The 25,857-nt window shown below is 30.3% G+C and overlaps 1 protein-coding gene, 1 long non-coding RNA gene and 1 pseudogene across 38 annotated transcripts; 1 reads left to right on the top strand and 2 right to left on the bottom strand.

Annotated features, from left to right (window-relative positions):
* Positions 1–430: 430 nt before the first annotated feature.
* On the bottom strand, positions 431–3,049 carry LOC107906832 (uncharacterized). Its single transcript, XR_005913720.1, has 7 exons — positions 2,912–3,049; positions 2,628–2,704; positions 1,877–1,963; positions 1,599–1,688; positions 1,193–1,456; positions 820–876; positions 431–659 (listed from the first exon to the last, which is right to left on the bottom strand). It is a non-coding gene; the product is annotated as an uncharacterized lncRNA (long non-coding RNA).
* A 1,550-nt stretch (positions 3,050–4,599) lies between these two features.
* On the top strand, positions 4,600–9,770 carry LOC107906834 (transcription initiation factor TFIID subunit 5-like; annotated as a pseudogene).
* Positions 9,771–10,915: 1,145 nt separating this feature from the next.
* LOC107906835 (uncharacterized) lies at positions 10,916–16,196 on the bottom strand. 37 transcript variants are annotated; one of them, XR_005913716.1, is made up of 8 exons: positions 14,604–15,990; positions 14,476–14,510; positions 14,155–14,242; positions 13,968–14,003; positions 13,598–13,703; positions 12,652–12,845; positions 11,673–11,794; positions 10,916–11,324 (listed from the first exon to the last, which is right to left on the bottom strand). XR_005913716.1 is itself a non-coding variant. In XM_016833958.2 (5 exons), the coding sequence occupies exons 1-5, from the start codon at positions 14,841–14,843 to the stop codon at positions 11,258–11,260; spliced, it is 297 nt and encodes a 98-aa protein (XP_016689447.1). In that variant the 5' UTR covers positions 14,844–15,990; the 3' UTR covers positions 10,916–11,257. The 37 variants fall into 37 exon arrangements, 4 of the variants coding, with proteins under 4 accessions (XP_016689447.1, XP_016689450.1, XP_016689449.1 ...); XR_005913718.1 differs by having other exon boundaries at positions 14,791–15,990; XR_005913715.1 differs by having other exon boundaries at positions 14,476–15,990.
* Between the last annotated feature and the right edge of the window lie 9,661 nt (positions 16,197–25,857).

Below are 25,857 nucleotides of genomic sequence, written 5' to 3'. Positions count from 1 at the left end.
GTTTCTAGATTTGAATTGCAGCAATTTTGGTCTTCAATGTTGTTTTCTTCTTTCATTTTAACTTCTTCTTTTTGTTATATTTTCTGATGGATTTTTTATGATTAAACTTTTAGACATGTTTATTTTCAATTTTTTCCACGAGCATTTAGATAAGAAAAATATTAAAACTATTCAAAAGTTACTTGTTTGCTTCAAAACGAAGCATATAAGGACTAAATTGCTCATTTTTATATTAGATGACCCAATTTGCTCTCGAATTTCTAATAGTTTAACTAACAAAAATCTTACATGACCTAACAAAAAAACTCTCCAACTAAATTGCACGCATAACTTGTTTAGCAAGGTTCATTTTGTCTAAAGATTGAACAGACTTGGATTGACAATTTATACAGATAAAATGTACTCTTATTGTAATCGACTTGGACAAATATGAATGGTGGTCATCTTTTATAAATACAAATTTGTCATCACACAGGTTTAAAAGAAAGTTAAAAAAAAAAAAGCTGATCATTTCATCATTCAATTTTAAACATTTAAGAAAGGTATAGGTTTTCTGTCTGGCCATGATTCTATTTTCTCAAAGCACTTGACAGGTACCACCCCATCAAAACCTTAAGTCAATATCACTTTGTTGTCTGAAATGTAAAGCTTCATGCCTTCTGCAGTCATCAAGAAAACAAGCGAAGACAACTTAAGAACCGTAGTTTGGCAAGAACAAATCAAATATATGTTTGGCCACGACTCTAAAGAAAAGTGAGAAAGATGACTTGCTTCTTTCATGATTCTATGAACCGAAGCAATAACTGCAAGCATGCTTACCTTCCAAAGCTTTTCTAACATCAAGATAGAACAAAACGTTAACATCTCGTCTCATACCTAAAGAGGGTAAAAGATACAAATTATCATAAGCCCTCTACAGCATTTAGATTCACTAAAACTCAATTTATGCCGATTAGTGCTTGTCATTTCCCATTATCGCTTAAAATTCACATTTTATATCGGCACCTTAGTAATCCCCTTTCATAATCTTTAGCATGAATCCTATGGTGAAATGCAGATAACAAGCATAACAACACCCCTAAGCAGTTTGTCACGTATACAGTGCTGGCATATTAAAAATAGAGAGTAAAATGAAGGAGTTCGTATGTCAAAGTTCAGAGGAACAGTAAAGAGAAATTTCATGATATCTCACCACTTATCACTTCACCGTCAGTCGGCAAGCCACTTGAGAAGTGAACATGCAATCTTTTCATGCGCTTCAAACCCGACTCTAAAATTGATTCCAAATTCCTCTTATAGGTTCCATGTACGCAAACTATCATCTCAGGGAAAATCAAGAGGATTATGCAAAATAAAAGGCATAAAGAAAGTCCATAAATCTAAGAGACATGGTGTTCTTACATTGCACTTCATCAACTGAAATTATTTGTTTTAATAATCTTTCGGACTCAACTGTCTGCCAACGTGACATACAATATCTTCCTTAGAAGTGCATAGACATAAATAAATATGCTCAAAACAACAGCTAAAAATAATCTAAGGTGACAATTCAGATAAAGCATGAAGAAATTAATAAATTTTTAAGAAAGATTCATCACCATGACGGTATGGCCTTGGTTTGCACGTATCAGAAGCTCCCCATTTTCCTCAAGAAGGCTAAACCGTTGTTTATTATATTTTCTGACAGCCTACAATCAATAAACATAAAAACCATGAAATTTCTTTTGGCTGCAAAACGAACATTTTCCTTCTCATGATTGTTTATACACCAACATTTTGGAGACCAAGAGTCTAAATTACTACTGGTAACAGCTCAAAGATCACTTATAAGTAAACAACAAATAGTATTTAGCTCAAAGAAGGAAAGTGTTTATACATCAATAGCTCAAAGAACATTTCTGAGGCAGTACATTAACTGTCCTCTTTCTCCTCCCGCGTTCGGCAGAACTCATCTGCTTCTTCCCTGCATTAGTAAACTGATCACTTAATTTGCTTATATAAAATTCAACATGCAAATACATGGATTTAGCAGCACTAAAAGGAATAGAATTATGGAAGTAGAAAACAACAATTTTTTTGTCAGCATCATCCAGCTTTTGCTTTTGAGCACCGTCAGCTGCTGACTGCTCACTAGGCGATGGATACACTGGAAAATCATTACTGAACATAATATTAAGTTGCTACCAACTATGAATTCAGTCAATTGATACAACAGTAAATCCACATCTTCGTCAACAAAACAACTGCACAATATATTTGCTACTTGAAGAGATTTATGTGCTTCACCTCATTTCTTTCCCATTATTTACATTTTAGAAAAGATTTCCATTCATTTCCTCGGAAGGGGTTTCATTAACATTGTCTTTTACAAAAACTAGAAGTTTTTCATAAGAATTTCACGACACTACTTATTAATGTATTAGATGCTCAAAGAAAGAAATTGCATCAGTTGCTAGTTTCAACTGCCTAAAACCTCATTAGCACATTCATCATAAGAAGCCTTTTTTTCTGGAAAGATTACTGAATGCAAAACAATGATTTGAATTTATCTGTAGGACTATTTTTGAAATTTAACCAAATAACAGAAGGGTCATTAAAATAAAATGAAAATTTTAGCAAAAACAGACCCTTTGGTTGCGTCCTCTTAGGTATACAGTAGTTTCATGGCATCGGTGTATCTCAATTCACCAGCAATAGTTGAAATCTGCAAAAGGAGAAATGCATGTTAACCCGTAAACAGTCACCACCATCACCTTGACCAAACTGATTTGCAAACCAAAGGGAAGGGGAAAGGGAAAGGGAAGAAGAAGGGTAACCAAACATTAGAAGAAACAAAAGAGGAAAAGAAACAAAAGAAATAATATGGGTAAAAGAGGAAAAGAAAAAGCAATTGGAGTTGCTAAATTTGTACCGGACCAACAATCTCCAGTTGATTTGGGGCTGACCAGCGTGGTGGAGGCTGCTTTTCACCGGACTGGCATGTTGAACCAAAGGGCTTACCAGTGCGGTTGCTGCCATTTCCCCCCTAACCGCACCTCACTGGTATGCAATGGCAAACCAAAGGAGCCCTTAGTTTAGTGGTTTTAACGAGACATCGATTGAACTAATTAATTTTTTAAACATTTAAGTGGACGTTTTATTAATATAAATTAATGAATTAATTTGAATTATATTAATCATTTAATTAAATATATATAACGATTACTGGTAGGGACCCGGCCTCCTTAAAATATAATTTTTTTTATTTAGAGCCCTTAAAATTTTTAAAATCTTAAATTAGTAAAGATAAAATTACACTTTAATCCCCGTAAAAATGATAAAAATTGATTTAATCATTTAAAAATTATAAAGATCTAAGCTATTAAAATGTTGAAATTATATTTTTTGGATTCGCCCCTAAATTAATTCCAATAATAGTTATTTCAAAACTAAGGTTGACGCACTAAATATCACATCATTCCTTTATTTGTTGAGGCCTAAGGGGCTTTCAGAAATCAATTTTTTTTAACAATCTTATTATTGGTTTTGATCATATCTATTTTTTTTGGCACAATGTGTTTAAAATTACTCATAATTCCATCCCAACTCATAAGTAAGAGGATAATACGCTTCAGCGCACTCGAAGCCACGTCATCTTACATTGACAACAATATCCATACCAATGAAGTAAGACGCAACCGGCGACAAACAAGAATCTTATTTATTTATCATTCTGTGTGTTTTCAATTGGTGTTTAAATTTGTAAATATTACTCAATGTCCCAGATACCTCAATATTAATTGTAGCTCAACTTCAAAACATAGTGCAGTGTATGATCTAATACGATAAGCAATGGCTGAGAAATAAATAAAAGTTTATAAACACATGTATCCAAACTTTTAGATTTCATTAACTTGAATTAAATTAATTTCGTGATCGATTAAGATGCGGTTAAAATTTGTTAACTAACTCGAATAGAAAACCATTAAAAATGTAAGTTTAACAAGAATTAAATTAATTTAACATAATTAAATTATTAATAAAATTATTTAATTTTCACCTGGCTACTAATTGATTGGTTAAAAAATAAAATAGAGAGAATTAAATTAATATTAATGAATGCGATGTAGACAAAAAAAAATGTTAACAAATTTATAATTTGATATTTTATAATGACTAAATTTAAAAATAATTCAGATAATAGTATAAGTCACTTTAATATATTTAAAAAACTCGAGGGCAAAATTGAGGGTTTGATATAAAATTTGTACAATATTTTATAAATCAAAATAAAATTTTATTTTTTTATTAGATTATTATTTGGTACATGTGTCTTATTTATTTTTAATATCAATTAAATAAAAATGATGATTTATTAACTCAATTAATAAATTCTATCATAAATATATCAAATTTTTATTTTTATTTTTATTCTTATTTGTGTGAATTAAATGTTTGTGAGAAAAATGAGATGTTTTTAGGCTGAGGGGGAAAATCGATTCGATTAGATTAAGCCCATTAAAAGGCTTACCGGGTAATATGGTTCCAATTAGTAATGGGCCGAGCGAAATCTAAACCCATATATAAATAACCTAATTCGCCGTGGCTCAGGTAAACCAGCGAAGAAAAGAAAGAGAAGAAAATTTGCCAAGAGGTGTATGCTTGTTTTTGGTTTGGTTTAATTTTTATTTCTTTAGTTTTGAGGTTGTGGAGGAGAAAAGCAAAAATGGAAAATATGCAAGCAGTGAATAGCTTCGTAGCAGCTTATTTGAAGAAGAAAGGATTTAAAGAAGCGGAGCAATTGTTAGAGGATCTTCAAAACAAAGGACTCCGCTCCCGTCGATTTCCACAACGACCCTGAACTAGCTAAGTTCATTCATCGCTTCTCCCAGTAAGTTCTATGCAAATCCTAACTCTCAGACTCCAGCAAATTTCCATTTTGCATTGTTTTTGGTTAACTTATTTGGTCAGCATAACCTTTTTCTACTTGTAGAATCAGTTTTTGATGTTCATGTTCGGTTTTACTTTAATTTCCGCTATAGAAACCGTTCTAGATTGGAATTTTGTTTAAAATATGGGGAATGGCGTAAATTTTGAAGAAGTTGAGTTAGTTAATATTTCAAAATTGCAAACTCTGACTCTTCTAAGGAATTTCACTGTAATAACCTAAGTAAGTTGCATGTTGGATAAAAACTAGTCAAATGTTTTGTGAACATGAACGACTATTTCGATGGTGCAGTAAAGAATGCTAAATAGAGAGATTATTTCTGCGTAGAAGATGAATGCTTACTTTTTTTTGGTTGCATTTCACTGTTTATTGTGATTTCTTTTCCTTTTTCCTCATCATTGTGCTTGTTTTCAGATCGGAGGATGATGTGGCACGGTACCAGGATGGGTATCGCAAGCTGAGGTCATGGGCTTATGGTTCGCTTGATTTATATAAGGTAATCAGTTTTGATATTTAGTGTACGAGTTTTTAAATCAGTGACATAACTTAGTCTTTGCATGCATGCAGCATGAATTGCTTCACGTGCTTTATCCTGTCTTTATACATTCGTTCATGGATATGGTGGCAAAAGGACACCTACAAGAGGGTATATATATATCAGAACTTACTAGACTTTATTTTTCTCTCGTATCTCATTCTGTTAACGATCTCCTGTAGTGGGCTATTCCGAGAGCAACTTTGATAAGTTGGTCTCAAATAACTTTGATTTTTTAATTGCATCTAGAACTTTCTTTAAGGCCTTTCGTGAAGACCATGAACTGATGCACTCATGCGATCTTCAAAAGTTGGAAGGGGTTCTTTCTCAATCTCATTTAGAGGTGGAACATCCTATTATTTTTGTACTTTTGCTTACATACCACTTATGAGAGTTGCTGCCAATTTTTTGTTCTCATCATCAGTTGTTGTTTCCTTAATCAGGAAATGAATTTGCTCGTTCTCTTAGGCAGAGTAAAGTCAACATCAAGATATGTCAGGTAAAACATGTAAATTCTTGCTTTGGTGGCTGCTAATAAGATTAGAGAGGGATCTATTCATTTCCTATTTAACTGCTGAAATGGTTGTCAATCATTTTGGCAGTATTCCTATGACCTTCTGTTGCAATATTTGCACAAAACACAGTCCACTGCAATGCTTGGGGTCATCAACGAGCACATCAACTTTCAAGGTGATGCCATTTTCATTGTTCATATTCTGCATTGCACAGGACAGTAGAGGTTATGCTGCATCAGATTATGGTTTTCTTTGTTTCCCTGCAGTTTTTTCTGGACAGCCCAGTTCCATTTCTGATGATGCAGATGTTGTAACACTTATTGGGAGCTGCTAGGATGCAGCTAATCAGTTAAACCAGAAAGAAATACACTGGGGAGTGAGTCGCTGAACTGCTCTTATAATTATCTTTCTAAATGAATTTTCCATGGAATTTAGCACACATAATTCCCCTTCCATTAGTAAAAGAAGAAAGGTTCCTGCTGCCATCAGCTCTGTTGATTCCTACTTTTATTATTTTACTCCACTGAATATACATGTGTATACTTCTTCACATTTTTTTAATTGACTTTGATTTTATATACTTCTCATAGTTGCTCGAAGACTCCTTAGAAGAACGCTTGGAGAAGGCTGGAGGTTTGCTTTCTGATTCTGAAAAGACAGAAGAAGAGAACGAAGAGGGGGATGTAGATGAGACTAAGGTACGTTCTGCTGTAAAAGTGCCTCTTACAATTCATTATTTTCCCTTCAGCATTTCACTGTATATATTTTGCTTTTGTTAGTTTATTCATGATTTTCAAGTTTACTATAGGATCATGAAGTTACTTTTTGATTAATGCACAAATCCGATCTTTGTTCTTTGACTTGTCTTATCTGTTTCTTGTTCAGAAAAGATCAATTGAAGGTGGAAAGCAAGGTTCTTCAACAAAAAAGTCGAAAAAGGAGAAAGCTCTTAATGCAACAACAAAAAATGCTCATCTAGAGGCTAGCACAACCTCAGCTGCACCTTGAGTGAAACCAAAGCTCCCTTTGCCCTTAATGTACTTTCAGTAACTCCCTCTTTATTTTTATCAGATGTAAAATTGATTCTTAATGTAGTGCGCTAAATTTCCACTGAATGTAAACCATCATAGTGTTTTGGTTTTAGACTATCATGAAGAAGGGGACTTCTCGGCATGTAAAATCTATGGCGAAAGCTATAATGCTTGCTATGCTATGCTATGCTATGCTATGCAGTGGTTTATGATGTTTCCTTAAATTATTTTTCTGACAATTGCTTCAGGTCAACTGAGGTAGAGCAGTCTATTCTTGAGGATTTAAGAAACCGTGTACAATTGAGTAGTGTTGCACTACCATCTGTCAGCTTTTATACTTTCCTCAACACGTATAATGGGTAATGTCCGTGAATTGGGTTATTTAATGGTCATCTTGATTTTCTAATGCTTTGAGGTACTTATTGTGTTTTATTTAACCTGCATCAGTTTGAATTGTTCATCAATATCCCATGATGGATCTTTGGTTGCTGGGGGGTTCTCAGACTTGTCACTGAAGGTCGTATCTTAAATCATAGCTTGGCTGATATATGATTCTGCTTTATTGCTTTCTTTTTCATTTTTCTAGGAAACATATTGGTTGCTAATTTGATTTCTGCACCCCAGGTTTGGGATATGGCAAAGCTGGGCCAACAAGGTGGAAGTTGTAAGTTAAAAAGACTGTTTTTGTTTATCCGCCCATGACGCTGCACAGTATCTGTAGAAATTTTATCCAAAAATAGTTGGATACCTCTTTCGATATGCCTGCAATTATAAAATGCCTATTTATATCTCTGTTTGACAGCGAAGTATGGTGTCAGCTAATCTGCAGGTTGAAAATGATTCTTCTTCAAGTGAACAGGTTCTGGGGCCAAATGGTGGGAAAAGGTCCTATACATTGTTTCAGGGTCACTCAGCACCAGTTTATTCAACCACCTTTAGTCCTCTTGGTGATTTTATTCTTTCTTCTTCAGTAGATACAACAAGTACGTTAAACTATATAGCATGCTCATTTGGATTTTCTTCACTCGCATCTCAGTTTGTTCACCTCTTCGCACCTCCCTCCCTCCCTTCTCTTTTAATACTTTACTCTTCATCCTATATACAAATTTCTTGCAGTTCGCTTATGGAGCACAAAACTAAATGCAAATCTTGTTTGCTACAAGGGTCATAATTATCCTGTATAGGATGTTCAGGTATAACTTTTCTTCCATGGATGTTTGTAATATATACCACTTTTAAAGTTCCTCTCCTCCATTCTTTCTTTAGAACGAGAATCTTGTTTTCATTTTTTGGTTTCTGCCTCTAATACATTTTGACGTCCTTATCTCCTACTGCAGTTTAGTCCTGTAAGTCACTATTTTGCCAGCGCTTCTCATGATTGAGCAGCAAGGATTTGGTCGATGGACAGAATACAACCTCTGAGAATAATGGCAGGGCACTTGTCTGATGTTGATGTAAGGCGTCTTATCTTTTTATTCTCTGATGTGTTGTTCTAAATGTTATTCTAACCTGTGTGGCCAATCTTTTCTGTTAGATGTGAGCCCATAAAAAAAGTTGCACGGTTTGATGTTGAATAAAAGTGGATTTCAGAGTTTTCTAGTTATTACTTATAAAAGCAAAGTTCTTGCTCTTGTTTGATCTTGTATTATATTTCAACCAATCACAAATTGTTCAATCTTCTTTTCTCAGTGTGTGCAATGGCATGCCAACTGCAACTATATTGCCACTGGCTCTAGTGATAAAACAGTTAGGTTGTGGGATGTACAAAGTGGAGAATGTGTTCGGATTTTCATTGGTCATAGAAGTATGATATTGTCATTAGCAATATCCCCTGATGGTCGATATATGGCATCTGGTGATGAAGATGGGATGATAAGGACGTGGGACCTTTCAAGCGGACGGTGCATTACACCTTTGATGGGTCACACCTCTTGTGTGTGGACACTTGGTTTCAGGTGGAAAACCTAGCTCCTAGTGTAGATAATCCTAATTACGTCTTGAAAATTCATACATAAAGCAAGTTTGAGATGATGGTACGCCTGAGTTTCTTGACATTTTTTTCCTGTTGCTGGACATCCAGTTGTGAAGGCTCACTTCTGGCATCTGGATCTGCGGATTGCACCATAAAATTGTGGGATGTAACAAGAAGCACAAAGGTCCCAAGGAATGAAGAAAAGTAGGTTTCACAAGTGAAGCAATTTGGTTGTATGATATAATATATAATGTCTCATATGGTATGGTATCATCTGGTAATTTTTATTAATATGGTAAAATGGGTGAATCAACAGGAGTGGGGCGAATCCAAACAGGCTGAGATCATTGAAAACCCTTGCAACCAAGTCTACTTCTGTGTATAGTTTACAGGTAATTCTTTTTTTCGGAATCAGATGCGTGTATATTTCCACTTTTTATGCAACTTCTGAGGTTGGTCTGTGTTGTCTGTCTGATCATTTATGTGTATATATTTGTTCAACTTTATGTTTGGATCAGTTTTCTAGAAGGAATCTGCTATTTGCAGCCGGGGTGCTCTCTAAGAACATGTAATCAGTAAAACCTCTCCCATGACCACCATTTTGATGTTTGGGTGCTGTTAGGTACCGTATACTTGCACAGAAGAAACAAGATGCTAACTAGCTTTTTTTGATGTATTGACATAAACCTTCTCCTTCTGTGTCTTAAATATATTTCTCGTTCTTTTATCATTATTGTAATGACACGAAATTTAGAAAATATTTATCAAACAGAAATCTTGTGTTCCGTCACAAAATTGCAATTTGGTTTCAAAATGTTTGGATGACAAAAAGTTGGATTGTGGACGTGGCACTATCCCTCGCAAATAAAAGTTGAAAGGACGAGTGGAATTGACAGCTGACTATTTGTTGTCAAATCTCAAGGGATTAGACGACACTTCCCGTAAAAGCGTAATAAAAACATTATTGGAGCCGTAAAAAGGCCAAGCTAAAAGTGTTGATTGATTTTGTCAAAACAAATTTTTAAAGTAAAATTATTTTCTCTACTAGCCCATTATTTTTGTTTTATATATTTTGGTGTTTGGTTTAATCTTTCAAAACATTAGACGATTATATAAAAGCAAAACGCCCTCTATTATCTTGTTAAAATATTTTTTTTTCAAAAAATGTAGTTTTTTCCCGTACCAGCAAAGATGGTAATGTTGTTGCATGAAGTGTCTTCGTCCAAATCAACCTAAGCGTAGTTAAGAAATCGGTGTGTCTATCAGTCATTCGAAACATCAGCTGTACTTTTAGTTAGTTCACCAGATCGATTCTCGATGGAGGGAAGGTATCTAATCATATCTCCAAAACGCACGCCCACAGTTAAAACATTGCCCATTATTTCACTTGCATGTATATAAACTTTATCAAAATAGACCATCCTACAAATTAAATCATTGAAATAGGTCGCTTGCTACGACACCAGACTATAATATAATTAATTATTATATTTATCATGTTATAAAATAGTTGTTTTAGTTCAGCTGATAAATTGTGTGATTTTTAACCATGTGATCATGTTTATACAAATAACGTTATTTTGTTAAAAAAATAGTAAATTTTTAAAAAATGATAAAGTAAAACTTACTTTTGGAGAAAAGAAGTAAAAATACTCTCAATGAAAATTGAACTCACAATTACATAATTAAAAATCACATTCTACTACCTAAGCTACAATAACTATTTCGAAATATAATCATTAATTATATTTTAATTCGATGCCGTCAATGTGCCTGACAGCACCAATAAAAAATCGTTTTCTTTAAAACCCCATGTGATGTCACCAACTAATTAGGTGATATATCAAAAAATACTGTAACAAATGACCCATATGGATATTATTAATTTGTAGGGTGACCCATTTTAATATTTAATTATCATTTTGGATTATTAGGTAAAAAAACCCTCAATTAATGCTAAATTAAATGGAACATTTTACAAATGATTCATAGAGATAACCCTTCTCCCTGATCAACCGTCTCTATTACACCAAATTTTTTTTTTTTAAAGAAAACGGGTTAAAGCAGAAAAAGCTGGCAACTTAACTGTCTAGCAAGTTATATGCATAAAATAAAAGAGTAGAATAATAACGGTTGCTTTGGCTGTAAATATAAAAATAATTATACTAGAAGGCCAAGAAGATAAGATCGAATTGGAGAAAGCAATAATGGACTTGACGTCTCTTGTGCTAGAGTCCCACGGGTCGTACAAATCATATGCTATGGCTCCCACTATCCTCATATTCTTTGCGTATAACCTCTTCCATGGTATTCAACAACATTCTTGGACACTCCTGCGACAGTACTGTAATAAGGTCACCATTACAACACAAGTAAAAAACATCCAGATTCAACAGTAAGATATATATACACATGCATGAACTTCAATGTTTCAAATCATCGCCTATTAGCCTTCACATCCCCATCCTTACCATGAGTGCAAATCTTGAAAGTTGGGATTATACAAGTTTCAAAGAGAGTTTAAAAACTGAAATTTCATCTAACTCGTTCTCTCTAATACGACTTTCACTTGATGAGTATGTATCACAGTCAATTTTCTCTAATATGATCCACTGCATGTAAAACAAAAAACACAACAGTTGCACACAATTTCATAATACTCAAGGAAGCCTTAATTTTCACCCACACTTACCATGAACGCAGCCAGACAGAAAAATTGCAGTTTCTTCTTCTTCTTCTTCATAATAGCACACTCAACCAAGTACATACAGCTAACATGAAGCACATGCATTTGTCCAGGCATTTCTAAAACATCTGTTGCTACAAAATACCAGAATTACATATATTTATTTGATGCTTTTAAGTTCCAGCCATTACAATTGCTTTGAAACAAACGACACGCCGTAGGCAGGTCATAGGTGCAGTCTATTATTTTGTTTCATGAATACAAAGATTTCTAATCAGCTCTGGCCTGAAATTCAAGGATAAGGACATATTTGTTTGAGGCTAAAGTTACCCTAAATTAAATAATTAAACCCAATGATGGTCAACTCCCTACAATATGACAAATACCCTAAATTCTACACAAAATTTAGACTGATATATGCTTTGGCCATCTTAAAGATTTAGAAACTACTTCATCAACCCTATATGTATCTATTATACCCATCTCTAATTTACTCCACCAAAATTAAGAAAAAAAATGATGCAAAGTAAGCATTGCACTTGCAAGAATTCAGGCAAAACCATTTTGTTTTCTTGATTAAATTCAGAACCCCCCACAGGCTAATAGTAAAAAAGCTCTAATCTCAAACCCACAGCTTGATCTTACCTAATGTAGTTCTGTGCTTTCCATATTTACATAATTGGTTCTAAAGAATCAAAACATTTGAAAGAAACAAACCATATTTTAAGGCTTAAAACATGGATGGAAGCACCATCATGTTTTGATACCTTTCTCATAGATTTTAAACGCAGTACAAAGGTTAAGGCTTTCCAGAGCTTGCATATGATCAATCTCTTTGAAACACTACTGTAATACTCAGTGAAGGGTGTTTGAGTTTATCATAGGGGATTTACAAATAGGGACCGATTATAATCACGTCCATTATACGATTAAAACAAAAAGAAAACAAGACTGGTTATAATAATTAAGGGCAAATTTAAGTGACCTATTAAGTCAAAAAGATGGTCTGAAACTAGAACAACAGGAACAGCTCCTGACAAGTTCTTTCATCTTCAAAGCACCACGGCGCCATTCTTCATTGTACAAATTGATAGATCTCAAGCAAGTCGCAGAAGAGAATCCATCACAAAGATCAGTGTTTTGCGCCTAATAGAAACTATCACACCCACATACCTGAAACTATATGACAAGTACAAATGTCTGAAGTTTTATAACAGGTTAGTTTTATTCACATTTGGACTTCTATTTTACTCCTGTGTATATCAATCATGCAACAACATTTAACTTGATGCTTTTTTGAAAGAGCTCCTAAAACACTAAAGAGGAAGCAGTTTATATTAATGCTTTCCATGAACAAAACAAAAAAAGTATAGCAAGTAGCGACTATCATTGATATTCCCCCATAAATAAAATAATGTAGACCAATAGAAATCGTTTCACTACATCAAAAAGAAGCAGTCACTCTCTGCCATATTGCTCCAAGATAGATTCCCAGCAAAGGTTGATGACAAAAAAGTTGCTTCATTTTTAAGAACCATAAAAGCTAGTCTAGCTAGCTGGATATGCAGACAATCCGACATTGATGATCCCACAATTTGATCATCCCTACAAATTCTATCCAGTCATTTGTGGTTTTTCTAATTGGGAAAAACATAAAATAAAAATCTTCATTGCACAAAGCATAAAAGCAGTAAAGGCAAAAACCACTCACATAAAGCAGCAAGCCCACTTAAGCTTGTTTACTAATATAATGGGGAAACGAGTCGATTATGGTATCTTTGTTTATTATTTTATTATTTTAGAAAGAAAAAAAAAGTTTAACCCCCTTAAATCCAGCAAGAACCTAGCATAGTTGGAGAGGAGGCCCGCATCCCCGCAACAAGACAAATACTACTTGTTATACAAATATTAGCTATTCAATGTTTTCTTACTTGTTTTGAAGCCTTGAAATCAGATTTGAGCATTTCAGGTTTGGTGTATGATAGTGATATCCCCATAAAACCAAATGAGAGAACCCCATCCATTCACAGTCGTCCGCTGAGAAGAACATTGCACGGCATATTAATTGATGGTTTCAGCAAAAGCAATTAAGTAAATCGAAATAAGATCAAAAAAACTTTTAACCATTGGGTACTTAGTAATGCAGACATATATAGCTGGGAAATGATTTAAGGCTTCCGTTTTCTATCAATCACAAGAGCTTGAATGTATGGAAGACTAAATTAATTCATAATTTACTGGTGAATAGATATAAAAAGAAAGGGACAAAGCAAAGACAATAAGCTAAAGGAGGCAAATTACATGGAGCAAGGCTTTGCCAATGGAAAATAAACCCTGCTGAAAGCAATAACATATTGTTAAATTGGTTCAAGAATCAAGTAAGCAGACACTGCAATCCGTTTAACTCAATCTTTTACTCTTTGCTCTTTTATTTATTTAATTTTTCTTTTCAAAATTTCTTATTAAAGACTAGTCTCGTTTTGCTTACACAGATTAAGTTAAACAGCAGCAGATGCCTAGATATGATACTAAACATGGACCAAAACATATTTCCTTTCTTCGATTCAATACATGCACTGCAAGATAAACAGTATGTAATTAGCCTTCAGTATCACATATTTGTAGAGCGTTTATCTTCCAGCTTTGACATTATCAAGATCGGTTTAGGTGCATACAATAAAACATTGATACGCCCAATTACTTATCATCAAACCATTCAAATAACACATGCATAGAAACTCTTATCTTTATTTGCGGGTAATCACAAAGGTAAAAAAAAAAAGTTATCTTAAACTTTGGGAAGCTTTACCTGCATACCAACCCGGCCAGAACAAGATTAGATTCCTGAAAAACCATGAGAACACTTATAGTTATACAAAAATAAAAAATAAAAATAAAAGAGTGCTTGAGAATTGTTGATTGCATGCAACTCTTTACCTTGATACAATCCAACTGATGTTTTAGGATATACAAGAAATAATAAAGACCTGGACACAGTTTGAAGTTGTAGTGCGATAAACTTGAAAAATATTGACGCAAGAAACAATTCATAAAACAGACGGATGCATGTACTTCAAATGAACGAAGATTAAATGGGTTTTTAAGATGATTTAAAAAATTAAACCTGTTCTGCAACAGGAACATGAAAAACCAGACAAACTGTTGATGGAAACTCATCACGAAACCTAAAACCTAGTTCCCCTACCCCCCCCAGGGCCCTTCTTCTTTTCAGCACTCACGGTACATCATCAAATCACACCATGGAAGCAAAGAAGAGCAGGTAAATACACCGCAAAATGGGTAAAACCTTGATTCCCCTAAATTGAGGCAAGAACTAGCTGCAGATCAACACCCATTAATCACAGACACTAAACAAGCAACACGTCAATTGTTCAAGTGTGGGTTTATAGTTGAATTTACAAATAGAAACCTCCATTTGCAATTGTGATCAGTGAAAGCAACCAGATTCTGCTAGATTCAGGTGAAAGCAAGCTCCAAGCAGGACGAATTTCTGGGTACTGACTATGATCGCATGCGCAGGAATTAAAAAAAGAAAGAAAAACCGAAGAAGATAGTAGAAACAATAACAAGAAACAAACCAGAAAAAGAAAAGAAAGAGGGTTAGTTGGAGGACCATACTAGCTATAGCTACTAATAGGCAATTAATAACATGAATGGTCCCATACTATTCATAGTCTTGCCGTTAAATCCGCACAGTGATCAGGCATAGTCAATAACATCGAAAGTCACGCTTTGATGCTATTTATTGAATTTAAAACATAAATTAAAACATTTTGAATAGACACAACAACAACAAAAAAAAGAGACACAGTCAGACGTAGACCATATTCCCAGAGTAGAGTATTTTTGCTGGCTTCTAAATTAACTAGTCCCAGTCCCAGAGGAGAGGGAAGATCACATGTGATTAATCAATAATTATAGAGAGAGAGAGAGGGGAATGGGGGATAAGCGAGACAAGACAAGAGTAGAGAGTATGGAACAAAACAGGCCGAGAAGTGACCAAAAGGAAATTAAGATCAAATTCCGGCACTGGAAACTGACAGAAAGAGAAGTGAGCACGCAAAAGCAAAAGTATAGCCTTATACAAGTGCCTCTGTGTGCTCACTCTCTTCTGTCAATTTCTATGTCCCAAAGAAGAAGGTATTAGATGAAAGGAAGAAAGGGTAAAGCATTTCCCATATAAGGAAACAAAGCAGGCAACACACAATTTACCGAAACGAAGAAACAAACTGTTCCACAATACATAGAAAAATATTAAAAAGGAATGAGACAGATCTGAAAACAAACTAAACCCGTTTAAGGAAAAGACCTTAAAATCCAAGATCCATGACGTTTTCGGTAATGAGTGACCAGGAGAACTTCACACAATACTAGGGTTTTTTTTGTTGTTCATGCCAAAGTAAAAACCAAAATTAAAGAACCCCCCCCCCCAAGGAACGGAAGGAAGGACAGAAGAATGAAAAGAAGAAACCCTTTTATCTTGTCTTTTTATGATTTCATCGTGAGAGGGCTATTATATAGAATGGATATACGTGGTTTCTCCTTTAAATTATACCATAGTCATTAAATAATCAACTTATTAGCTATATAATAATTAAAATGTCTTCATAAAAATTGTGATATTTGAAATTTAATGTTTAAGGTTATTTACTTTATGATTCATGTGATAGATTCAAATTAAATTTGATTCTTTGAAGTTGTGTAAATTTATTTTAAAAATTTTAAAATTTAATTTCTCAACTACAAACTTTGCTTTATTATTGTCTTAATTTTATATATTCGAATATATTTAAACACATAATATTTTTAAAAAAATTCATAAACCATTAAATTCTAAAAAAGTATAGATTTAATTGTAGGCTTGAAATTACACTTTTAAATTGATATAATAGTAACAATATTAATTAAGTTAATATTTAATGGTTAATAATCACTAAATATTTTTTTTCTAAAAAAAAAAGTGTATTAAAGATATTGTTCAAATTTTCATGTATAAATATATCTTTAAATATAATATTGTCAACTAAAAACAACAATATGGTCAAACATTATAAAAAGATACTAGATATGTAACAGAAAATATTATTTTAGTGTTCAAGAAATAGGAATAATATTTGGTATATTATTAATGGAGATTTTAAATTTTACAAGTAAAATTAGGAATTAATAAGTGTCTTATAAGGATATAATAAAATATTAAAAAAAAGTACATTATCAATATACCAAATGCTAACCCTTAAGATATAATTACTTATGGGTAATTATTTGGTACACAAGTGCCGGGAAATTTTTAACTCCACAAACGGATTGAGATTTTACCATATATTTATTTTCAATTTATGCTCTATATTAAATGGTTGTTTGAGTCGATATTTACACATCAGCTAAATTCCAACTCAGAATACTCGATCATTTTATAAAATAATAATATATTTTTTGAAAAGATAAAATAGTAAATATATTGTGAGAGTACTTTCTTTCCACCTTATATAATTTCAACTAAACCTGAAAACGAAAGCCTCAGTTATTCTTGATGTACCTGGGTTATCATAACCTTGTAATAATTAACAAAACTTTTCACTCCTCAAAACAAAAGCCAATTTTCTTTACCTGGGTTTATCATAATTAACAAAAGTACTGGTGGCGGTCACACCTGTACTTTTACACTTCCAAAATTAAATATGAATTCTCCTCTCTTTATTATAATCCTTTTTTAGAGTTTAGGATTGTTTTCAAAATTTCGTTATACAACCCTACAATTTCATAATAAATCGGGATTTATCTTGTCAAAATATATTTGAATTCTCTAGTTCTTGTGATTTTAATATTCCAAATTAGCATACAAGTAATTCAGAAACAATGATTTTCTTTTTTCTTTTTTAAATATGGGATATTAGAGAAGTTATATATATGTAATTTATGGATCATAACCCTAATATTTATAATATTTGTATATTAACCCTAATTTCTAATTAGCTCATCATCAATTAGAAATTAGTTACTAGAGTATGTGCCATATTTGACTCATGCTTTATTTAATAGCTACAATCTAATAAACCTTATCTAAATTAGATCACTTTTAATTTAGACTATTTTTTTATGATAGTAAATAATAACATGTAATTATATTTATTATATACATGACAAATTTAATATTTATCCCATAAAATATAATAAAAATTAAATAAAACATTTATCATTTTTTAACCATACTTCTATATACTTCATAAATTATTGACTTCATTATTATATTATTTCTGAATAGATTGAAGACAAATCATAGAGTACAGCTACTAGAAGCTTTCAGTTTATAGAGAAAGTGAAGAGAGAGACAGAGAGTTGAGTTGTGTGTTGGAAACTGACTATAGTGGTTGAGATTAATGGCTAAATAAGTAAAAAAAAATTAATTAGGCCTTTTAAGTCCTTTTCTATTTTATTTAAAGAAATAGACCGTTTTTAGGAGAGAAACAAAACATAGGTGGTAGGAAAGCTCGTCCAAATAGATACGTTTTTCTTTTAAGTTGCAATTTTTAACTTATTTAATATAATTAATTTCTTTAGTTGAATGGTTAAATGTGGTGGTTTTGTATCCTTAAGTCTAGGTTTGATTTCTTTCTCACTCACATTTATATTTTTTATTTCATGTTATTTTAAGCTTCTTCTTTTTTAATGATTATTTTTAATATATTAGCTTCCTTAGTTGAATGGTTAAATAATAATTTAATTATTGAGACCTAGGTTCAATTCCCCTTTTCTAAACACATTTGTAATTTTTATTTCATATTGTTTCAAGTTTTTTATTTTTAATTAATAAATATATTGTTTTCAATTTTTTATTTTAATTCGTCTTTTTAATTAATAAATATTTTATTCATAAAATCAAATAATTATTACAAATATGATTATTTTTAGTAAATATAAATTTTATATGTGTAATATTTAATTTTCAATCTATATCATGAGTGCAGTAAATATTTTTGTATGTGTATTTAAAATATTTCACATGTAAACATAATGATATTTTAAATAATTAATTGAAATATTTCACATATAATAATATTTGAAATATCATACTCACAATGTATATGAAAAATAATTATATTTGAAATATTTTACGTATAAAAATAATAATTATATTCAAAATAATTATTTTATTTTATAATATTAGAAATCACCATACCCACAATATACATAGAGAAAATAAATATTTGACATATAAATATTATATATAAAGAAAAATATATTAAAAAAATTAGTTGATGTTTATTTTATATATAAAGAGTTATTAATTTCAAATATTTTTAACATAATGATATGTGTAAAATATATATTTATTATATAATTACAAATTTATTATTTGATTTTATGAATAAAAGAGTTATTAATTAAAAAGATGAATTAAAATATGAAAAAATAAAAATAATATATTTATTAATTAAAAAAACTTGAAACAATATTAAATAAAAATTACAAATGTTTTCAGAAAAAATGAATTAAACTTAGGTCTCAAGGATGAAATTATTGTTATTTAACCATTTAACTAATGAAGCTAATACGTTAAAAGCATTCATTAAAAAAAACTTAAAACAGCATGAAATAAAAAATATAAATGTAAATGGGAGAGGGAGAGCAATCAAATCTGGGACTCAAGAATAAAACTATCATCATTTAACCATTTGACCAAAGAAATTAATTATATTAAAAAATTAAAAATTGTAACTTAAAAGCGCGCTCAGCTAAACACACTTTCATACTTTCTTTTCAAAAAACATCTTATTTTCCTAAATAAAATTAAAAACGACCTAAATATCTAATTAATATATAATGAAAATGAAAATAAAAACGACTTAAACACCTAATTAATATATAATGAAAATAAAGTTTAATAAATTTATGTTTATATTTAAACATGGGCTGATTTCCTTACCGTCCGTTGATGGAAACACGAGAGGTTTTTTTTTTTTTTTAATATTTAATACATTATCTCTACCAGTATATAAACATATATTACTATAATTATTTATCATCAATACATAGCATACACGTAAACATTGTATGCCTCTACTGTATGTAGTGGTTCATCTTCATCATCACCGTGGAGCTGAGATTAGTACTGTACAACCGCCACTAGAGAACAATCAGATTGTGTGCCTGACGAGGTTATAACTGTCTTTATCGTACAAATGGTGACTTCACGTCATAGTTTTGGATGGTAATAATCAGTTCAAAGCTACCACTGTATTAGCAGAAAGTTAGGGTAAGTTTAAAAGAGTAGTACGTTTACTTATTATTAATATAAAAATAATTATAACAGTGAAATTAAATATTATAATAATATTATATCGTAAAATAAAAAATAAAAAATAAATTATATTATATTTAATTATCCATCCAAACTTACCCTGTGATATTTTATGGGAAGCGGAGACCACGCCCTTTTAAGTCCCACACACTTATATTTCTCATTTAAATTACTTCAAAGCATTACAACTTTATGAATAGATGATGGACCACCCATTATTCCACTGCCCAACCCTTGATTGCCACCAATACTCCTAATTAATTATCTTCTCTGCCTTCCAACTTGTTTCCTTTTTCTAGATATTGAAGAGAAAAAATAAATGTTAAAAATTTAAATATTAAATTTAAGTTATAAAATTAGTTTGTGTATTAGATAAAATTAAATACGAAATATAATTAGATTATTAGAATAAAATAAAAATTAATAATTAAATTTATTCTCTATTAAGTAATATTTATTGATTATTTTTTGAAAAAGTTTTATTTAGTAAATTTCATTTTAGATTATCAAACATGTTTAGAAAATTAAATTGTTGAGGTTATTAATTTTCAGTTGATTGAATTTTTTCAACACTTTATCATACAAGGCTTAAGTTAAAAAAATAAATTAAATTGAAATCAGTATTTTTAGTAATTCAATTTTTTAAGTACGTTTCGTAGTTCATTTTAAGGAGTACAATGTGAAAATGATAAACATATAAGGAGTTACTTATCACTTAATATAGAAAAACTTTCATTTTTTTTTTACTTTTTAACTTTATCTTTAAATATTTATATGTATAAAATTTTAAAAATCACTTTTTTTTTTTGAAAGTATTACAAGTTCGAGTGTCAACAAGCACTCAAGTCACGAAAACCCACATTTAACTATTAATCTCTATCTTTGCTAATAAAATCGCAAAAATCATATTTATTAAACAATCTAATCATATTTTATATGAAATATAAAAAACAAAGATTATAATTTAAATTTAATACATAAAATTTTCCTCCATCCAAATTACAAGTTGATCCAAGCAATAGAGTTGTTTTGAGTAAGAAAAGAAATTGTCCCATCTCTCTTTGGAATATGTGACTAATCACTATGTTATTCCAATTCTAAAAGGTTACAATGAAATAAAATAGCATATCTTGTTATACATGCAAATATAATGGTCTCGAATTTCCATGTAAATGCAAGAGTTTGGGTAAGAATCTTTGGAATTGGATTTCAAACCCCACCTCAACCCAATTATATGGTTTGTCTCAAAAATGTGTGTGTGTGTTTTATACTTTCAAAATTAAATCTTTTAAAATTCGTGATTTTTTTTTTACTTTTCCTTTTTCTTAAAATGGTTTTTTTATTACAAATAGTAGTTTTAAAAAAAAATATACTTGTATAAGTCAAATTGCACCCTGAAAATTCTTCAAACTATTGCCATTTTTCCAAATGAGATCACATTTTATTTACAAAATATAGTAATAATAATCTAAAAATAGAAGAATAGGTTTCAAATGTTGAAAATTCACGCCCGTATGATATAGTTGCATAAATCAATTGATAATCATTGAAAAAAATAATTCAACTGAAAAATAATATTTTAAATGATTTAAAATTTAAAACATTTTTTATCTTCCATAATAAAAGAGCAAATTTTTATTTATTTATTTTAATATCCTTTAAATATTTTACTTTTAAAAGTATATTATTTTTTAAAAAATATATTAAATATATTTTATAACATTAAATTCCTTAACACTTAAAATTTTAATTTATGGTCTTTGGAATAATTCTGTCATCTGGTGTGGATAATAATAGCCGTAAAATAAGCACCACTATCTCGGCATCATATTAGTACTTTGATGATCATGCGCTACAAATTGCATTTTCCTAGGAGCACTAGTGCCTCAAAATCAAAGGATTTGCATTTTAATATCATTTACAAAGGCATATGTCCCCAATCATGCACCCCCCCAGAAACATTAGGGTCCATCCAAGTTTGAAAATACTAGTATGAAATTGAGTTTGACTCAAAGTTGAACAAAATTATTTAAATCTAACTCCACCCATAAATATATTATCTAATCATCACCTTTTCCTAAACAGGCCATAATGGCTGCTGCTAATGTCCCACGATTATATATAAGTCAAACATATGTGTTAGTTAATCTTTGTCTGTGAACAATGAATTATCTCTCCTCATTTTTGCTTCTCATCCGTTGAAATTAAAAACAACTTTCTATTTTATATTACCCCATCCACTAGAGTTTTAACACGTATTCTGTTCTTTGTTGGGTCAGCAGCACCCATTTGCGTTTGCATTTGCATCAGCAGCAGCAATAGCTTTAGATCAAGTTAATGGTCACCGTCGCTTCGTGAAACGTATCTTCATGTCTTTCTTTCTGTCATCCTCTTTAAAGATATGTTATGAGTTTATATGACATTTCGCAGAGCAGAAAGAATTGACCAAATAAAGTAAACCAAACCAAACGACCAAAAACAAGACAGGCAACTACAATAACGACAAAAAACCCAATGAAAAAGGAGCTCGATACCCAATTGCACCGTCCCATCCACATAAAATATTATGCTGTTTTGAATTTTGAGCTTCAAAATCTACAACTTGAATGACAATGGTGAGCCCAAGTGGGGGGGGGGGGAAGCAAATGGGGATTGCAGCCATACCCACAAAAGTTTTAAGAGTTAGCATATAATTCACTACAACAAAAGAGAGAAAGAAGTTAATAGTAATAAAAATTGACGACTATTCAACCAGCCATATAATGCGTAATTAGTATCAGAGTGTCGACAACATGATACTAATTATATCTAAGAGATCTATCAATATCAAAAAACTAGATGATAGAGAAAATAAGTAGTACAAGTACTTCTAAACCCGTAAGTACAATAGAATACATATCGTCTGGCAATAAATTATATTTTAAAAATAATGCTATAATAAATACAAATGAGAATTTAATTTTACCCTTAAGTACTCAAATAGAGGAAGATATTAGATATCTAGAAGAATTTTCTAAAAAATTTCTTCATGGATATCAAAAACTAAAAAATGAAAATATAAAATTTTGGAAAAACTAATATTTTCATAAATTACCATCACCATGGGATGAGATATGTATAAAAAAAATATGTCTCTTATCTAGATAAACATAGTAAAATAGCTGGAGTACCACCAGAAATTATAGACTCTATAGGAAATAGGATAAATTTTGCAAAAGAGAGAATAACTCTACATTGTTTGCAAGGTAAAGCTACTAAACAAGTTAAGCATAATTTAAGTACTAAATATTGTAAAAAATTCCTAGAAAACGAATGAAAATTTGGATGTAAACAAATACGTCCTAAGCCTTATAAAAAATATAAAAAGAAAAATAGAAGGTATAAACTAGTTAAATGGAAACCAGGAAATAAAAGATATATTAATAAAAAAGAAAAGATTTGTTAGAAGAAAAACTTTATAAAAATCTAAAAAACAAATTTGTAAATGTTTTATATGTGATGAAGAAAGTCACGTAGCACCAAATTGTCCTAATAAAGGAAAAAGTGTAAAGAAAATGATAAAAACACTTGAAGAACAAGAATTAGATATATGTTATGAAGAGGAAATAAATCCTGAAGAGATTTTATATGAATTAATATTAGAAATAGGTATCAGATGAAGAATATATATTTATGTTTAATATAAGAAGTAGTTTTAATAATCAATTAGAATAATTTCTTAGTAACGTACAACAAGATATAAAATTAGGAAATTTAATTGGAGAAGAAAATTACTTTTCTGATGAGATGATAGAATAAATAAATAAAAATCATATTTCTAAATAAGAAATGTATAAAATATCTAAATTCAAAATATGGAGTCAAAGACATATAGAGAAAAATAAGTGGAAATACGGTAGCAAAGGATACTAGAGGAGGATTAACAGAAATCCCATTATTTACTAAAGATAAAATTAAGAGGATTAAAAAGAAATACCCTCAAGTTAGATATATACATTTAGGAATAATAATGATAACTATTAGAGCTTTATTTAGAAAAAGTTATGATATATTTATAATAGCAGTTCTATTAGATAAAAGATTTGAAAATCCAATAAAAGCACTTATTGGAGGAATTCAATCAAATTTACATACTGGTGTAATAGGATTTAAAGTAAAACCAAATTACTTTATATCCATTACAAACCCTCTAATAGAAGAGTGTTTATGTTTAAGAATTCAAACAAAAAATTCTAAAATCAATGATTTAGCAGAAGATCTAGCAATAAGTTGGACTTCTATTAAAGAATATACAAATACTGCAGAAGTAGAAATAAAAGAGATTAATAATAAAATTATTGAGTTCTTTGAACCTAATAAATTTACTACAGAAACACAACTACAATTATTACATCTAAGAGATCTATCAATACCAAAAGACTGGATGATAGAGAAAATAAGTAGTGCAAGTACTTTTAAACATGTAAGTACAATAGAATATATGTCGTCAGACAATAAATTATATTTTAAAAATATTGCTATAATAAATACAAATGAGAATTTAATTGTACCCTCGAATACTCAAATAGAGAAAGAAGAGGATAATGTAAGTTCAAGTTCTACACCAATAAGAATGAAAACAGTTCATATACCTATTTTTAACACTAGAATGGAAGAAATACAAACTTCAACAATCATTCAACAAATGAAAGTTGGAACAAATGATGTAATTACATTTTCAAATTTCTAATCTAGGAAATATTCTACATATATTGAAAAGGTTAGAAATATACCTATATACATAAATAATGTAAGATTTGTGATACCAAAAATATTATGTTTTCTTACAATGCATGGAGATATATTATTAGGAATAATTTCATATACCAACATTTACCATTTTCTATTGATAAAAATTTAATTATGTTATCTGTAGAAAAATCTTCTATAGAAATATCATTAGTAAAAAATCATAAATTTGTGTATGATAAAAATTTTACACCACAAAGAAAAGAAAAGATTAAACAACTAGAAACAAATTATTGATTGTTTAAAATTTTAAAAAATAATTTTAGTGAAGAACCATTAAAATTATGGCAAAATAACCCTAGGTATTGTGATATGAAATTAGAAAATCTCAATAAAATTATTAGAGTCAAATCAATGATCTATACTAAATAAGATATAGAAGAATTTGATATATAAATTAAGGAATTAATAGAAAAAGGATTAATAGAAAAAACTAATAGTCTACATTCTAGTCATGTTTTTATAGTCAGAAACCATGCTGAAATAAAAAGAGAAAAAGCTAGAATGGTTATTAATTATAAAAGATTAAATTAAAATATTATTTTTGATGGATATTTTATTCCAAGAAAGGATGTTTTAATTAATCAAGCTAAACAAGCAATATATTTTAATAAATTTGATTGTAAATCGAGATTTTGGCAAATCATGCTAACCGAAGAATCTAAACCTTTAACAGCTTTTAGTGCTCCTAATGGACATTATCAATGGAAAGTAATGCCATTTGGATTATGTAATGCACCTCAAATCTTCTAAAGATGGATAAATTCTATATTTAATAAATATAAAAAATTCTGTATAGTCTATATATATGATATTTTGATATTTTTAGACACATTAGAAAAACATAAAAAACATTTAAATATTATTTCTCAAGAGTTCATAAAACATGGAATCATATTAAGCTCTAAGAAAATAGAACTAGAAAAAATAAAAATAGAATTTTTAGGATTAAAATTATCTGCAAATGGTCTTAAATTACAAGATCATATTATAGTAAAAATAAATGAATTTCCTGAAAATATTGAAGATAAAAAACAACTTCAAAATTTTTTAGGAATAATTAATTATGGAAGAAACTTC

Source organism: Gossypium hirsutum, chromosome D05, assembly GCF_007990345.1.
Source record: "Gossypium hirsutum isolate 1008001.06 chromosome D05, Gossypium_hirsutum_v2.1, whole genome shotgun sequence".
Taxonomy (NCBI): domain Eukaryota; kingdom Viridiplantae; phylum Streptophyta; class Magnoliopsida; order Malvales; family Malvaceae; genus Gossypium; species Gossypium hirsutum.
This window is presented reverse-complemented; position numbering and strand designations above follow the sequence as displayed.

What these genes read in the sequence shown, in the direction of transcription:
- LOC107906835 (XM_016833957.2), bottom strand. Translation starts at nt 14,843, where the DNA reads ATGAGTTTCCATCAACAGTTTGTCTGGTTTTTCATGTTCCTGTTGCAG. An exon ending in ATGTTCCTGTTGCAGAACAG is followed by an intron (nt 14,511 to 14,790) that starts GTTTAATTTTTT and finishes ATGGTTTTTCAG; the next exon opens with GAATCTAATCTTGTTCTGGC. An exon ending in TTGGCAAAGCCTTGCTCCAT is followed by an intron (nt 13,704 to 13,967) that starts GTAATTTGCCTC and finishes TGTTCTTCTCAG; the next exon opens with CGGACGACTGTGAATGGATG.